Source organism: Chiloscyllium punctatum, chromosome 6 (genome assembly GCF_047496795.1).
Source record: "Chiloscyllium punctatum isolate Juve2018m chromosome 6, sChiPun1.3, whole genome shotgun sequence".
In the NCBI taxonomy this organism is placed as follows: Eukaryota; Metazoa; Chordata; class Chondrichthyes; order Orectolobiformes; family Hemiscylliidae; genus Chiloscyllium; species Chiloscyllium punctatum.
The window spans coordinates 50699569-50718213 of NC_092744.1; the positions used below are offsets into that span (position 1 = coordinate 50699569).

General features: G+C 36.2%; 1 protein-coding gene across 1 annotated transcript; it reads right to left on the reverse strand.

The window, feature by feature from the left end:
* Positions 1–4212: 4212 nt before the first annotated feature.
* LOC140478945 (extracellular calcium-sensing receptor-like) lies at positions 4213–16796 on the reverse strand. The gene is made up of 5 exons (XM_072572623.1): positions 16539–16796; positions 15103–15939; positions 14762–14989; positions 9354–9477; positions 4213–5126 (listed from the first exon to the last, which is right to left on the reverse strand). Exons 1-5 carry the CDS (start codon positions 16794–16796, stop codon positions 4213–4215), a joined length of 2361 nt encoding a protein of 786 aa, XP_072428724.1.
* Between the last annotated feature and the right edge of the window lie 1849 nt (positions 16797–18645).

Below are 18645 nucleotides of genomic sequence, written 5' to 3' on the forward strand. Positions count from 1 at the left end.
TTATATTCGAAACGTCGACTGTCCTCCTTCTCAGATGCTGCTTGACCGGCTGTGCTTTTCCAGTGCCACACTTTGCCACTCTGATCTCCGGCATCTGCAGTCCTCACTTTCTCCCCTAAGATGCTGCCAACCCTGCTGAGTTTTTCCAGCAATTTCTGTTTTTGTTTCAGATTTCCAGCATCTGCAGTTCTTTGTTTTATTTTAGATTTGAAGCAGTTTCTCCAGGAGCAGCAATGGCCTGAGAAACAATGGCTTAGAGTTGACTGGTGATCTTATTGTCCATGGAATTGGCCTCCAAAACAAAAACCAAACAACAACAGCACATTCCTGGCCGCAGATTTAATGACCTTGCTAAGATCATACCTGTGAGAAAGAAGCTCCTCATATTCAAATAACATAGTTTAGAGAGAATGAGTGGAATAGAAACATTGAGGTAACCATTGTCATGCTAACAATTTCTAATGAAAAGATCTGAAGAGGGTAACAGATCAGAGAGAGAGAGAAAAATGGATGTAGAACAGAATACAGTAGTGCCTCGACATATGAACGACCCCGTTCATGAACAAATCAGTTTACGAACAAGATTTTATGGAAAATATTGCTTCAACGTACGTACGAAATTCAAGGTACGAACAAAGGTACGAATGCAAAAAGCCCGTGGTTTCATTGTCATTGTTCTGCTTTGCTAGGCGCACTTTGAATATCCGAACAATGGGAAAATTGATTCAGTTTGCGAACTTTTCGGTTCGCGAACTGGGTCCCAGAACGGATTAATGTCGTAAGTTGAGGCGCTACTGTATTTGAAGATAGGTGAATTTGTCGGACCAAAGAATTGAGTTGGCTGGTGAAAGCAATGGAAGAGGAGCTCAGTTGAGTTCAAAGTTTAGTGAAATAAGCGGAAAGGATGAAACTGAGGCTTTAGCTAAGAAGTGATCGTTTGACTAAGGAGTTTAAGGATTAGTGAAATGGGTTTAAGCGATCTTGGCTGAGAAATAATCCTTCAGTTTAGAACAGAAAATATCGAATGTGATAATGAAAACACAGTTAGGATTAGAGGAAACTAGAAGCTTATTGTTACCCTGAATTGTTGTAATTTATTATGCTTGACACCTGGAAGGACAAGAAAAACATCTTTGTTCAAGTGGAGAATTGTAAAAACTGGGCCAGGCCAGTTTTAAAACAGGGCAAGTTGGCACCATTGAGGAATAAGTCATGAGTTCATGTGTCATTGAACATGGAGCTCAGGGTTCAGCAAGACCAGCGTTTCAAGGAACACTGAATATTTTGGAGGTATTTGTAATCATAGATATATATATATAGAACATGTGAAATTTTCATTGAAGTCAGCATTGTATGTATTGGAACTAGAAACATTTATGCAAGTGAAATTGAGTTTTGATAAATTCCAAATCAAACACAAGCAGGAAAACAAAGTAATAAAATTTAACAAGGAAAAGACAAATGGAAATGCCTTTGGGGATATGAACATAAATACTTTGACATGCGTATTTCTTGAAGAGAAATAGCATCGATTTGAGCATTAGCTTAAAAGCAAAGTAGTACAGTTGCTGAAAATTTGAAATTAAAATGTAAGATACTTCCTCAGTTACCATGGTGACCACACAGCATTTCTGAAACAAGGTTAAGAAGTGACAAAGTATCTCTGCATTGTGAGTGCTACTGTTAAGATAATTCCTCTTGAGACCAGAAGAGATCAAAGGTTTCTTGAAAATCCAACTAAATGTTTTTCTTATTTGAGGTTTTAGGTAAACAATAAGTTTAACTGGTTAATTTTATCTTGCTCAGAGATAAAGATAGTAAAACCATTAGAACCTTTGCTTTAAAGCAAATTTGAAACCAGAGAGGTTCCAGAAAGGATCATGATCCCATGTGACTATATGAGCAAATGTCTTAAGGAATTAAGGATATCTTTTGTTGGGATTTTGCACACGGCAAACTGAAAATTGCTTTGGAATGGATTTGTTTCTATTTGGTCTGTCATTGTTATTCACAAGCACCTGTGTGCTCATAGAAATATGGGCAATATATAAAATTCCTCATATTCTGATCAAACAATACTTTTTACAACAAAGAAGAGTATTTTCTTTCTAATTTTCCATGTCAGCTGCACTTCAGCTATATGTCTGCTCTTTAGATGAATTGTAGAAAATTCCTGCTGGAAGCTTGTTACATATAAGTCACCAAGTTGAAGCTTCCAAGTTGAATTTAGCAAAGATTCACATAATTAGTCGATAGATATAATTTCACAGGCTGGATATAAACTAAATCAAAAGTGAAAGTGTGACTTGCAGTGAAGCAACCCAGGTTAATATTTAGAATGGTAAAACACCTATATTGTCACCTCTGTCTCTCTCTCTCTCCATCTGTAACCTTCCTAAATTCCAGATGAAAATTCTGCACTCAACAGATGCTCCCTTTCTTGAGGAGCAGGTGTACTGACTTGTAACTGATTCCACCAGGGAGAAATTTGAGAGGAGTATTATCATGTCAGCTATCATTTTACATGATGATTGAAAGCCATGGTTTCTTTTGGTGTTCTCTGCCTGTATGGATTTATTGTACAAATTGTAGCTTTTAATTTATGTATACAAATATGATGCTGAACTCCCTCCTTTTCCTTTGTGTTCTTTAACAAAGCCTAGCCATATCAGCAAAGAACAATAATTAATTCCATTACACTTCAAAGAACTTAATACTTAATTATTTGAGTCATTGAAATGCACAGCTTCTTTTTGAACAAAAGAGCAGAAAGACATGAAGTAATTAAGATAGACACACTGAAAATACTTTTCATGTCATAATATTCTTTTAAAAATTGCTGTTAAAACCTACATATTTTTGTTGTAATGAAAACAAAGCTAATAAAAGGAAATCCCAATATACATAAATATATTTAGTTGGTCCCACGAGTGAGGAAATAATAGCTTATTATATACAGATGCATTAGCAAATTCAATTTGATTAATTTACAAACAAGATTACCATTCAGCCTATTTGTTAGAATAGTGCACTAATTATGTTAGAAAAAGTCAACATGTATTTAAAGTGTTATTAAATATTAAATAAATAATAACAATGGGCAAAATTAATTAACATAATGGCACTATTGCCTTCCCTAACTGTAGTCTCCTTCAATCTCTCAAACCTCTGAAATGTCTGCATTCCTTTAATTTTGCCCTTTTGTGCAGCCCTGAAATGCACCATTGACGGCCTTACCCTAGGGTGCTGAGACCCTAAACTCTGCATTTCATTCCATAAAGCTCTCAGTTTCCTTTTCTTCTTTTCTGGTGCTTCTTAAAACCTACCTCTTTGACCAAACCTTTGATCATCTTCTCCCGTAATCTCTTCTGTGGCTGGTCATCTAATTTTGCTTTAAATGCTGAGAAGTGCCTTGAAATGTTTAATTACATCAACGATACCGTATAAATCTAAGTTATCATTGTTACTGGGTTATAACAACTGGTTAGCCCACTGAATTGCATGAAGAGTCATCTGTGGTGTATTTCAGACAACCTTATTTAACTACGCAATATGTACACTCCCCAAAGAGATGGCAGCAGGAGGACAATGTAACAAAATGCTCAGATCTTGCAGTGTACTACACCGTTATTCCTACATTAGCTTTGTCAACAAAAGTCGGCAACCGTAGAGAAAATAGCTAAGCTGAACTTGACCATGTCAACAGACACCCATAGAACTGTTCTTCCAGCACAGATAATTGATTATGATGAGGAAGAGCTACTCTAAGTTGAAAGGGTATGTAATTAAGTAATATTAAGTGTTAAAGGTAGTGTTATAATTTTAAAATGCTATCAATAATATTTCTCACCATCGTACAGTCAGGATTTCCATATTGCCTAATATCTCATACTAAAGTGTAACCTGGAAGGACAGCTAACAATAGTAAGCCCCTTAGATAACATATGGAGTTTAATAGCAAAGTGTGAGCTGATGACTTTTAGCAGACAGGACAGAGTACCACAAATGAGCAAAGAATTATATTACTCCTTTATTGATTTAAGGAATCACAGTGATGCATATCTTTCAATATTTAAATCTAAATACAGTTTTTTTAACAGAAGCAACTTTTGAAAATTTACGAATGATACCAGACATTTTTTCCTAATAAGGACAGAATAAAAGATACATTGGCCATTTAGCATTTAACAAATGATTTATAGTTTGCATAATTTATTTACTGGCTGCAACTGCTCTCCCCATCAGATGTTTTTTTGTGTTTTGATCTGGCTTTATCAAAATAATGTAGCATTTAGGAACAAAATTACAGGCAGCCAGACCAAAGGTGGAAGACAAAATTGCAAATATTTCAACAGCTACTGTATATTTTCCAGGTGAGCTAATGTAAGCTGGAATGAAAGTTACCCAAACTGCAGAAAAAGTTAACATACTAAAGGTGATGAACTTGGCTTCATTAAAGTTGTCTGGCAGTTTTCGTGCTAGAAATGCTAGTATGACTGAAGTACCTGCCAGCAAGCCAATATATCCCAACATACACCAGAATGCGGTTGCAGAGCCAACATCACATTCAAGTATTATTTTTGCACTTTGATACTTTGTATTCTTTACTGGTACTGGAGGTGAGGTGGCAAGCCATAACATGCATATTATAACTTGAAGAAAAGTACATGCAAAAACACTGGCTCTTTGCTGTAGAGGCCCAAAGTATTTCATCATGTTATTGTTGGGAAGTGTAGCACTAAATGCCATTAGCACAACAATTGTTTTTCCAAGAATGCAGGAAATACACAAGGCAAAACTAGTTCCAAACACGGTGTGTCGTAATATACAGGACCAGGTGGTTGGTTGGCCAATGAAAGTCAGTGAACACAGAAAGCACAAAACTAATGAAATTAACAAAAGAAAACTCAACTCTACATTATTAGCTCTTACAACAGGAGTATTTCGATAATGGATAAAAATAACTAACATTACAATGGTTATGCCTGTTCCAAACAATGCAATGGTTGTTAAAATAATGCCCAGCGTGTCTTCAAATGATAGAAATTCTATTTCCTTCAGTACACACTGATCGTGTTCTTGATTTGGCCAATAATCTATGGGACACGTGAAACAGTGTACGGAATCTACAAAATTAAAACAGGAATATTTTTCTTGATTCAGAAAATTATAACTCAACCATATAAATGATACACTCATTAAAGCCCACAATTCTACCTTTATATTTCTACTTTTAGTACCATTAGTTTAACTTAGTGTTTCATATGGGTCTGTAAGTATACTCTGGCAACATTTTTTTTCTGATTCTCTCTTTTTGTCCTATACAAAAAATGCATTAGTTGTTTGTTTAATAGCTACGGGGCAGGATAATAAGACACAGAATTCATAATAAAAGATCAAAGTGTCATACAACTGATAGAATCTCTACAGGTGGAAATAGGCCATTTGGCCCAACAAGTCTACACCAACCCTCCAAAGAGTATCCCACTCAGACTCATTCCCCTACGTTATTACTCTACAATCCCCTGACTAATGCACCTAACCTACACATCCCTGAACAATATGGGCAATTTAGCATGACTAATTCACCTAACTACACATCTTTGGACTGTGGGAGGAAGTCTGAGCAGAGATGCAATGTACTGAACAAAGCTGGTTTGCTGTTAAGTCTTTAATCATTTAGAATGGGGATGCAGGTTTCGATTGATTAATATGTAAATTCCAGAATTTCTTTCAATTCACAATCCCATGACAATAATGTTTTCAAATAAACCTGTTGGACTGTAACCTGGTGTTGTGTGATTTTTTTACTTTGTCCACCCAGCACCTCCACATCTTAGTTGTTTGAGGCCATTTTCCCACAATAAGTTTGGCAAATCAGAAATGTAGAAGACTGAGACCACAATTTTACTTGTTGTCCACTGGAGTTTATAATGTGACCAAGCAGGTTGATAACCAACTTAGCAATCTTTCCAACATAATGATAGCAAGCAGCAAGACTGGCAAAGACTGCCTACTCAGCCATGTTTGATGTGGAATTTTTCCCTTAAGCTATAGCCACTATTCTCGTTTTGTAACAAATGAGATACCTGTGTTCTCTTGCATGTTATGACTAATTAGATTAATTAGATGGATTAATTGAGATGTGGTTTGATGCAGATTCACCCTTCCAACTGGGGACATTATACTTTAGATTAAAGGTGAAATATTAAAGTTGGATTAAGTATTTTTGACCAATGATAAAAATAATAGATGTTGTTTCATTTAAATTTATGATTCTTCTTACAGAAACAGATATGCAAATGATACTAGCTAAACATAATAACTTGCATTTATACAGTGCCTTTAATATATTACATTTTTTAAGATGCTACACGGAACTATTATCAAACATGTTGTCGGTAATGGAGGGTTTGAGATACAAAAATAGACTGGAAAGACTGGGAAGTTGTTTCATTGGAGCATGGGAGATTGAGAAGCGACCTTATTGAGGTTTATAAAATCATAAGGGGCATAGATAGTGTGAATGACAAGTGTTTTTTCCCTAGAGTTCAAAACTAGAGGACATTTTTAAAGGTGAGAGGAGAAAGATTAAAAAAGGACATGAGGGGCAATGTTTTTTACACTGAAAGTGATTCATGTGTGAAATGAACTGTCAGAGAAAGGGGTGGATGCAAGTACAGTTACGTTTAAAATACATTTGGATAGGTTTGTGAATAGGAAAAGTTTGGAGAGATATGGGCCAAGAGCAGGCAGGTGGGACTAGTTTAGTTTGGGAACATGGACGGCCAGGACAGGTTGGTCTGAAGGGTCTGTTTCCATGCTGTTTGACTCTATCAGGATATACAAGTCCAGATCATGATGTCTTGGTGAAAGAAGTATTTTGTCAGGAGACAACGGTCGAAAGGTCAAGAGATTTAGGCTGATGACAAGAATGCGTATTTTTACCGAGTAAAATAGAGATTGCGCAAGAGACCAGAATTGCAAGCGTGTAGTGATTTTGAAGGATTGTTTCTTCCTCACTAATTTGCAAACTATTGTTAAAAATATGAAAAGTAGAGATTATCTGCTATGGTTTGTCTTGTTTAACTCATTGATAAACTCTACTTCTTGTTTTTCTAGCTTCACATTATCATCTCCGTCTGTGTCTTCTGATACTATTATGAATTCTATGACTCCTGCTTTGTTCAATTCAACAAATTTTATGGGTCACTAAAATATTCACTTTTTTTCTTATTATTTCATGTCTTTTCAAGCTATAGTGGTGGCAACAATAGTTCTAGACTGATTCAACAAAGAGCCAATACCGCCACTGTATTGCTCTGTGTAGGAAAACTTCTGTAACTTCATATTTCCTCTCCAATGTGCATTGCATGTTTTCTTAATGATATCAATATTATATTTTCACTTGTTTTTGGAATGCAGATAAAGAACGCCTTTATTGCTAGTTGCCTTGAGAATTAATTGACTTGCTAGCCAGAAAAGAAGGTTTTAAGAATAAATCTCAAGATAGGGTGCAATCCACATGCAGACATAGGGAGTTAGTGAACCTGTTGAATTTTTGTAACAAGTCTTGTTTATGGTGCTCCCAAACAAATGGCCATGTTTATGAAGTTCAATCTCACAACCGTGGTCTTTGGGTTGCCAGTCTATTAGTTCAATCATAAACTATTAGAAACCTTTTCCAAAGAAAGATACATTTCTTGAAGATTTCCATCTTACACTTGTCAGGACAATTTTCAAGAATAAGCAAATGAAAAACAATGTAATGTATGAGAGGAGAGTGCTGACTAGTTGGCAATTTGACATGATTGGTAGATGCAATTCAATGAAGAATGCACCACTTAATGATGAACAAGAGCCTGTGTATTAATATATATTGCTTCCAGTATATGCAAGTGCATTATACTGTGAGACTGACAATCAAGTTTGTTTATGGGCAAAATTCTTTGCAGGCGACATACGTTAATATATGTGGCCGTGTTCTTTGTAGACAAATAGAACATGTACTCACACAGTGATAGTTTCAATACATTAAAATATGTGACAGCCTTTACCTTGTTCATTTCTTACTTCAATGTTTTGACCAGGCTCAACCTGCCTTGTTTAAAATTAAACACAGCTTGGCAGTCACTGTTAGTGAATGTATTTGCCAATCAGAGTCCACTTCCTAAACCAATCACTACTCTCTTCTCATACTGTAAAAATGCTGTTTTTGCTTTACTTTTGTATTTCTTGCAAATGCCCTGATGAGCACAAGATGATATGCTTTGACAGAATTTGACAGGAAGATTGTAGGAGCTGAATAGTATTTAAATGGAGAATGGTGCAGAAAGCTACAAACCAGAGGGATTTCGCAGTCCTCATGCATAAATCACATAAAGCTAGCAACCAAGTTCAGTGGGTAATTGGAAAGACAAATGGAATGTTGGTCTTTATTTCAAAGGGAATGGAGTATAAAAGTTGGAGGTTTTGCTAAAACAATGCAAGGCATTAGTTACACCACAGTTGGAATACAATGAATAGTTTTGGACTCCTTAACTAAGGAAGGATATAGTGGCGTTGGAGGTAGTCCAGAGAAGTTTTACTAATTTCATACTGGGTATGGAGGGGTTTTCATATGAAGAAAGGTTGAGTTGGTTGGGCCTACATTCATTGAGAAGAGACCTTATTGAAATGTACAGGTTTCTAAGGGACTTCACAAGGTAGATGTAGAGAGCTTGTGGGAGGGTCTAGTACCAGAGGGCATAATCTCAAAATAAGAGGTAACACGTTTAAGACAGAGATGAGGAGAAACTTCTTCTTTCAGTGGAATCTGTGGAATTCTTTACCATAAAGGGCTGTCAAAGCTGGGTCATTTAAAATATTCCAGGCTAAGACAGATAGAATTTTAATCAGTAAGGGAATCAAAGGTCATGGTGGAGCAAATGCAATGGACTGAATGGCCTATGTCTCATAATCCCATGGTCTAAAATGTGTCTTTTTGCAGCAAATCTCAAATTCTGCATGATTGAATGATTTCTAGACCTTTTAAATCAAGTTTTTCATTTTTAAAAATTACTATTTAGAATGAGTTTGGTATTTTTGTTGAACTTAGCATAACCAAAGACTTAGTGAAGATAAAAATATTCTTAATAACTCTGACTAAGCTTGCCTCCAAATAAATTATGTAATAAAGTTCTTTATATGGCCCAAACTACATATAAATAGTCAAATGTTAATGATCAGGCCAGAATTAGGTGGGTTTTTAATGAAAAAATATGTCATGACATTTTCTCAAAATGAATTTATATCTGAAATAATTTGCAAGGACTTGAATAAAACTCTAAGATCATAATACATTTTTTACACACCTGTCTGATTGCTGATTTCCCCCTCAGCACATTGTAAACAGTCAAAACAACACACTGGTTGTCCTTTTCGTGCTGCTTTCCTTGTACCAGGAGGGCAATTTTCACTGCATATAGATCTTGGAATCTACCATGGCACAAACACAAAGGAAAAAGGCAATTTAGTTGTTTAGTTATAATTGTAATCATTATTAAAGCAATAGTTGATATACTGAGAGGCAAATCATTCGACAATTTTCAAATTCACTGGTGGTGCCTGGGTGTTGCTGGTTGGGCCAGCATTTATCGCTTTCCTAGATGGCCTTGAGAAGGTAGTGGTGAACTGTCTTCTTGAACTGCTGCAGTCCACGTGCTGAAGGCAGCCCAACCAGAAGGACTATAAGATATAGGAGCATTTAGGCCATTTGCCCCATCAAGTCTGCTCTGCCATTTGATCATGGCTGATATGTTTCTCAATTCCTTCCCCCATAATCTTTGGTTAATCCCCTTACTAATCAAGAATTTATCTATCTCTGTCTTAAATACACTAAATGACTTTACCTCAGCAGCATTCTGTGGCAGTGAGTTCCACAGATTCACTACCCTCTAGCTGAACAAATTCTTCCTCATCCCAGTTCTGAAGGGCTGTGCCTTCACTTTGAGGTTGTGCTCTCAGGACCTGGTCTCTCCTACTACTGGAAACATCTGCACATCCATTCTATTCACACCTCTCAGTATTCTGTAAATTTCATCAGATCCTCCCTCATCCTTCTAAAGTCCAATGAGTTGAAACCCAGAATCCTGTACTGCTCCTCACACCAGAAGCCCTTCATCTCAAGATCATTCTCGTAAACTTCCTCTGGAACCCCTCCAATGCCAACAAATCATTTTTTAGATATAAGGTCCAAAACTGGGAACAGAGCCTTACGTAGCTCAACAGTACATCTCTGCTCTTATACTCAAGCCCTCTCGTGATGAATGCTAACATTTTGTTTGTTTTCTAACTGCCAACTGAACCTGCATATTAACCTCAAGAGAATCTTAAGCTTTGATTCAAAGTCCCTTTGTGCTTCAGATTTCTGAATACTTTCTCTATTTAGAAAATAGTCTATGCCTCTATTTTTCCTACCAAAGTGCATATCCTCACACTTTCCCACACTGTATTCCATCTGCTACTTCTTTGCCAAACTCCTAACCTGTTCAAGTCCTTCTGCAGCCTACCCACCTCCCCAACACAACCTGTTATTTCACCTACCTATGTCTATCTACCAACTTAGCAACAATGCCCTCAGATTGCTTATGTGATTCCAACACTGACCCCTGCAAAACTCCCACTAGGCACTAGCTGTTACCTTGAAAAATACCCCTTTATCCCCACTTATTGGTAGTGATGTTCCTGTGTATCTGCTGCTCTTGTCCTTTTACATGGATTTGTAAGGTGCTGTATAAGGATCTTTTATGAATTTCTGCAGTGCATCTTGTAAATAGTACACACTGCTGCTACTGAGCACTGTTGGTGAAAGAGTGAATGTTTGTTAATTTGCACATTAAGTGGGCTGCTTTGTCCTGGATGGTGTCAAGCTTCTTGAATGTTTTTGGAGCTGCAATAATTAGTGCCAACATGCAAAAATTCTATTTGAAGAACTTTAAAGAACAGCAGTGGGCGGCACGGTGGCACAGTGGTTAGCACTGCTGCCTCACAGCGCCTGAGACCCGGGTTCAATTCCCGCCTCAGGCGACTGACTGTGTGGAGTTTGCACGTTCTCCCCGTGTCTGCGTGGGTTTCCTCCGGGTGCTCCGGTTTCCTCCCACAGTCCAAAGATTTGCAGGCCAGGTGAATTGGTCATGCTAAATTGCCCATAGTGTTAGGTAAGGGGTAAATGTAGATGTAGGGGTATGGGTGGGTTACGCTTCGGCGGGGCGGTGTGGACTTGTTGGGCCGAAGGGCCTGTTTCCACACTGTAAGTAATCTAATCTAATCTAAAGTGTATCATGTGGAAGCATAGAAAATGGAAACTGGAGTGAGCCATTCAACTCATAAAGCCTGCTCATCTATCTGAATGCCATGCTCCTCTCTCCACTAACCCATACCCATTGACACCTTTAGCATTTAGAAAACTATATTTTTCTTTAACATATTCAGTGATTTGGCCTCCACAGCTTTCTGTGGTAGAAAATTCCACAGGTTGACCATTCTTCAAGTCAAAAATGTTCTCCTCAACTCAGACTGAAATGGCCTATCACGTCTCCTGTGTTGGTGACCCCTTATTCTAGATCCCCCAGCAGAGAAAACATCATCCCTGCATCCAGTCTGTCCATCCCTGATGGAATCCTTTATACCCTCATGAGATCCCCTCCCCTTCTTCTAGGCACCAATGAATATAAACCCAACCGACCCTACTTCACTTTCCCCAGAAAAAAGAATTCAGTCAGCTGCAACTGTTACAGTGTTTCTGTGCAAACTAACTGTGACTACAGATCAACATCTGGGACAATGGATTAGAAAATACCAACTAAAATAAATGAAATATTAGACTTTTCAAAACCAAAACCCAAATTAATACCGGTAAAAGCAGGAGACAACTTCCACCAGCAAGTAGCGAGACTCTTAAGCAGCATTTTGCTGATGGCGGCCAACGAATAGGACACCCCTGGGACTTCCCATCTGAAAATATGCTTTTAGTCCCGCCAGCAGGACTTCTACTTTCTTCACAAAATACAGCTCTATATGCCAGCATATTGGATTCTAAACTTTGTTCAGACCTTTCATGGCTCCACATTTTTGTGGGGCATTAAGTTTTGATATTGTTCCAGCAAGCAGTTTGAAATGGTTCTGCAATTCAGTGCTGATTTGGATTTTGAATCTGAAATCTGATATTTCATTTTGTATTGTATTGTATTCCTTAATTTTCCACTTCTGTTCTGGTATATGTGGGATAGGTAGCAGTGAAAATGATAAATTTAACTGTAACTAAATTAGCATTAAAACATGAAACCAGATGGATCCAACATACCAGGCTTCTATGGATTACCAAAAATATACAAACTTGGAGCCCTCCTCAGACCCATAGTCTCCTTTTCTGGTATACCAACTTACAGACTAGTCAAAGAACTCTACCAAAAACTAAAATATCTAATTGAAGATTCACGTTATTCCATTCACTCCACCCAAGAATTCCAGAACACCATCAAAGATAACAAGATAGAAGAAGACAAAATAATGGTCTCCTTTGACGTTACAGACCTTTTCACATCAATTAACATCGACCTGGCCAAAGAAACACTAGCATCATTACTAGGAAAACCAGGACCACAAACACCAGACGGCACCAACTTCATCAGCAAAGACAACATCCTCAAACTAGTGGACCTGTGCCTCACCACCCACTTCACATTCAATAACAAAACCTACAAACAAGTCAACAGAACTCCTAAGGGTTCACCATTATCAGGGTTCATAGCGGAAGGAGTAATGCAGAGGCTTGAAAAAACTGCCCTCCCATCTATCCAACCCAAACTTTGGGTCCACTACATAATGACACCTTTGTCATCACAAAACAGAACAAATTAGAGGAAACATACAACACTATCAACAATATCCTGACAGGCATAACATTTATAAAAGAGGAGGAGAATGACAACAGACTCCCATTCCTAGACGTGACAGTTGAACGTACAGTTAACAGAGAGCTTCAAACCAGCATCTACAGAAATACAACAAACACCAACCAAATAATTAACTTCAGAAGCAATCATCCCAACACCTACAAATGGAGCTGCATCAAGACATTATTTCAGTGAGCTCCATTACACTGCAGCACCCAAGAACTACAAATAGCAGAAGAAAAATATCTATATCATGTTTTCAAGAAAAATGGGTACAATCCACCAATTCCTCAGAAACATACCCAAACTAGCAGATACAACGCAACCAAAAACTATAGCTACATTACCTTACATCAAAGACATATCAGAAATGACTTCCAGACTATTCAGACTCTTTGGCATCATGGTAGCCCACAAATCTACCAACACACTTCAACAACAACTAATGAATCTAAAGGATCCGTTAGATACTACCAGCAAAACTATTGTCATTTACAAGATACCAGCAAGGACTGTAAAAAAACATGACATTGAACAAACTAGCAAGGAACTTGCCACCAGGATGCATGAACACCAGCTGGCCACCAAAAGACATGACCCACTATCACTAATGTCTATACACATAGACAAAGAAGATCACCACTTTGACTTGGACAACACACACATCCTAGGACAGGTGAAACAAAGACATGCACAAGAATTCTTAGAGGCATGGCATTCTAACCAGAACTCCATCAATAAACACATCGATTTCAATTCTATCTACCTTTCCTTGAAAGAAAAACCAGAAATGACACACCCACCTTAAGAAACCAAGACCTATAAAGAGAGAGGCGGAACATACCACCAGTGTTTTACTGGAAACTCTCACTGATGATGTTACCTAGTATGGTGATGAAACATCTGAAAACAAACCTTCAAGCTTAGCGAGCTAACTTACACACTTATCATCAACCTGAGCTACAAATCTTCTCAAAAATCGCTAAATGATGTTTTGTTTGAATTGACACTGTAATATGCTATGAGATGCATTTGTCTTCAGTTTCTAATGGAGCCTTTTTTCTTATCATGACATGATGTGGAGCTGCGAGTGTTGGACTGGGGTGGACAAAATCAGAAGTCACACCACACTAGGTTATAGTCCAGTAGCTTTATTTAAAATCACAAACTTTCAGAGCGCTGCTCCTTTGTCAGGTGAAGGACTTATCGTAACTGTTAAAGATGCTATCCAGTTATTTATTTAAGTATTTTGAATCTTGTTATGGACATTTTTCTTCAGGAACACTCTCAATTTAATTTAACATTGGTAAGTAAATTGTTAGAATTATACTTTTTCAAGTTACTATTACCATATTGTTTGCAAAGCGTAAGTATAGATTGTTTGGATTCATTATTTGGAATGAGTTGAGAGCAAGTTCAGACTCTTTGGGAATCAACAACAGCTCTGACAAATTCTTGATTCATTTGTCACATTAAGTATTCATGCACCTCCTCCTAGCTTCATGGCTATTTAATCTATAAACGGTCCTATCTGTGTTATTTCAGAAAGATTTCTTCTCTTATAAGCTTTTTCCTAAATCTCTGATTTTCAAAATGTTTTCTCTTGCACAGAATGTTATGAGCATTTGTTCGAAGTTTTAGAAAATGGCTTTCCTGTATAGCTTATTCCGTCATAGTATGAAATACTGATTATGAAATACTGAACTCATTATGGGAAACTGTGAAAGGGAAGAAACCTTAATTTCATTTTATCAGGGAAGCAAGCGCAACATTTTGCTCATACAAAATATTCAATGTTATTTCTTTACAGAGTCGAATATATTTACCTTTGTTGTCCCATCACAAAAAATAATTCTGTCTTCATCAATTAAAAGCTCTTGCCCAGAGGTTGCCGATGCATCAAAAAGGCCAACAGTAACAATTTTTACAGAGCCATCTGCATCCATTTGCCAATTCATAATATCATATGATGCAATGGGATCACCATTTTCGTCAAAGTGTACTTTTTCGCCGAAATCATTTGTAAAGTTAACTTCTTTTAGATAATGGAGAAGCTGTATATGCAGAGTGAAAATGGTAATATAATTAGTCTAACCCGTAAAAGGTCAGTAATAAACAATTGCCATGTAAAACTTGAAAATTCATAGTAAACATAGAAATGCCTTACTTGCCATGGCTCAAAGTGTGAAATGTTTGCGCAAGTTTTGTTCAGAAATGGTCCTTTGTCAGGATCGCAGGTTTCCAAATTATGAAGTGCATGAGCTATTGCATACACTGCTTTGTAGACATTATACGAAACTCTCAACTGTGACACATCACTATATAAACTATCTATTTCCTCTATGTCTTCTTGTCCTGTACATATTGATTTTGAAATTGTAGTTGCACTGAGTCTAGTAGAGTTATCTGATAAATTAAATGTACATCCAAACATCCTTTCCCAGAATCTATTTACCAGAGAATTATGAGGGGTTAAAGATGGACGCACCTTTAGAAGAAATTCTTTGAACTGTGGAATTTCTGCTTTACGGAAAGCAAAACCTATTGTTCCACCAAAGGATCTAAAGTTTGTTTTTGTTGCTAGCAGTGCTGCAGTACTCCAAGTTTCACTTGCTATCCACTGCATACTAGTAATATTCTGGCGCACCACTTCATTGGCTAAATAAATAATATCTCCTACACCAGCAAACAATGCAATAACCTTGGCTGTGGATCTTTTGATGGTGTCTACAATCTGAAGTATCTTACGTCTGGATGGAATTTTTGGAATTACTTCAGTAAAAGCAAGACATACACCATAATTTTGAATCTGTTCATTAAATAACTGAACTAAATATTGGCCGTAATCATCTTGAGTTGCAATAGACCCAACCCAAGTCCATCCAAAATGCTTCACAAGTTGGGCCATAGCTTTGGCTTGAAAGCTATCACTAGGTATTGTCCTGAAAAAGGTGGGAAACTCCAGTTTGTTGCTAAGACATGAGCATGAGGAAGAGTAGCTGACCTGAAAAATAGAAGACATTTGTGAAGATTGAATGAAAGGATAAAAGCCAAAATTGTTTTTTCTGCCTTGTCAAGAACATTATAAATCTTGTGTTGAAACAAAACCTTAATTGTACTCAAACAGAAGACCATTTTTCAAAATTATTGTGCAAATTATGATTCCTTGTCACCAAAAGTAATTTTAAAATATTACTAATGCACATTTTATCAATTTTATTTCATGTTTTGTAATTTGATGGAAATATTTAAGATCTGTTTGTACTATTTCAGTTTTATAAATGAAAGAGGACTTCTACATTTAGTTTTTTTTCATTTGCAGTGTCATTACTTGTGATGAATGATTTTTAAAAGGATTTTAATTTATTAGCCATAATTCAATCTTAACAGAATAAAACACATAGAATATAATGCATAGAATATAACAACAAATGTGCAAATTAATATTGCAGTCATTAACATTTATATATCTGGAAATATGTAGTAGAAAAAAAAGAGACTTTACTCTGTTCCATATAGAGAGAACATTGATTTTCCTTTGGAAACAAACTCCTTTTCATCAATTTTTCATTGGAAAGTACTTTAAATGCTTTGTAATCTTACCATTGGAATTCTGAATTGTCCTGCAATTCTTCCCGTAATAATGGATTGCGTTGATCGAGCATCACCAACAATTGCAGCAATGGGAGATGATCCTGTGCATTTATAGTTCTTGGACATATTATCTATTTCATTAAGAAGAGTGATTGCTGCTCTGACAGCCTGTGGTACTTTACGGCAATTATCATAAATGCTGTAGCCTAACCGTATATTTGGAAGTAGTGTTTGGTCTTTGTTTATTTGTTCAATGGTGAAGATCATCATTTGTAACCATCGAAATGTTCTGAAATTAAAACTGTTGGAGAAAAGGTTATTTAAATTTATTACACTTAATTCATAAAATGAATCAGAATATGTCCTTGCATTTAGTCTCCCATACGAAATAAACATGCATCTTCCCAGAAAGCCATCATCCTTGCATTAGTAATAAGCCAGTTAACTTCTAAGTTACAAATTGTTGAATTTCAGGGTTTCTTATTGTTGATTGTCTCAAGCAAGTCTTTTTGTATATCAGTTCTTAATTGAGTAAAGGGAACTTTGCAAGGAAATTATGTGTCCATTTTGCTATGAAAGCAGCCAATTATTAGAGAAGACAATTAGTTATTATTTGTTAATCGAGGGATGCATTGATAGCAACCAAAGAGAAGCGCCTATATGTTAGATCTTCTAATTCTCAACTTTTCTTTGTTCTCAAAGGATGAATTATCTATTTTGTCTATTTAAAGGGATTTGAAGTAAATAGCAGCTTATGAATTTAAACCAATTGGACAAGAACTAAGTAACTTTTGCCATCGAATGATTGTTTTAGGAAAATCATACACTCATAATAACGATTTGTTGTGCACAAAACTTTACTGACAAGAGATTGTTTTTAAAATAACTCCCTTCCATTGAAGTCTGTTTCACATGACCTTTAAGAAATGAATTAAAAAACAATCCAAGCAGTTGCTTTCTCTGAAACTCATTCCTCTTTTATCTTATCTCCTTATAGCAATTATCAGTCAGTTCTAAAGGCATGTATTAAAGCTGTGCCTTTTTTCTATGTCACTACCATATAATGTGCTTAATATGTGTAACTTAATGTGAATAATTACTTACATTTTATTTCTTCATCAAAATATTCAATTTCATCCACGCACTTTATTGTAGAAATTTGTGTAACCAGCATAAACATTAGAATATGTCAATTATATGTGAATGACTCTTACCCTAAATTTTAACAGCGAAGTTGCAAATATATATTAATTAGCGTTCATATATATGTTGAATAATTTAATATAAAAGTCAATGGTTAGGGTAAAATCTGCTCTGTATTTAATGAAAATCTGTCTATCTTTAGCAAACAAAACATTTCTATCAACTATTTGACTATTTTGAATATTTTAAATATTTGACATGATCCTTTGAATCTATTAGTGAAGAATAAACAAACTCACCCTTCACATTGTAACATTTCAGGTTTTGTTTTGTAGGTAAGTTCAGGTAAAGTTACCGTGAAGTGAATAGGAAACAATCCACCAATAATGATATCTCCATTCTGATGGATTCCATACAGATTAAACTTCTCAAGTAGCTTACATGATAGATCAGTAACTTCACATGCAAACACAGGCAATGAGTAAATCAGAACAAAATACACTTTGAAATTCATTGTTGCCTTAATCACTGGATAAAAACAGACTGATTTATTTCAATATAAGTTGTCCTTATATACAGCTGGCACATTTGGCAGAACTCATCATTTTACAAGAAGTTCAAACTAAAATATCCCCAAAAGAGTACTTTAATCCACACTGGGAAAACACGACGTAATAGCAATGAAAGTAAATCATGCTGCATGCACAATGTTGCTATAGCATAGCAACTGGAAAAATTGTTCATTCAGAACTAATCTATAGGTGAAGGAATGTGAATAGTGAGAGATTCAGAGGTAAACCAGGTTTTCTTAGTAATGTATTTTAACAGCTTGTATTGGAATGGTGTGGATAAAATACACAGGATTTCAGGCCCATATGTATCCTGGAAACTGGACTTTTTTTAAAATGTCAGATAATAGGATAGTTCTAATATATAAACACATTCAATTTCTAAACTTTAATTTCTGTATCAT

What these genes read in the sequence shown, in the direction of transcription:
- LOC140478945 (XM_072572623.1), bottom strand. Translation starts at nt 16,796, where the DNA reads ATGATCTTCACCATTGAACAAATAAACAAAGACCAAACACTACTTCCA. An exon ending in CACACTTTGAGCCATGGCAA is followed by an intron (nt 14,990 to 15,102) that starts GTAAGGCATTTC and finishes CTGCATATACAG; the next exon opens with CTTCTCCATTATCTAAAAGA. An exon ending in GGAAATCAGCAATCAGACAG is followed by an intron (nt 5,127 to 9,353) that starts GTGTGTAAAAAA and finishes TTAATTTTGTAG; the next exon opens with ATTCCGTACACTGTTTCACG.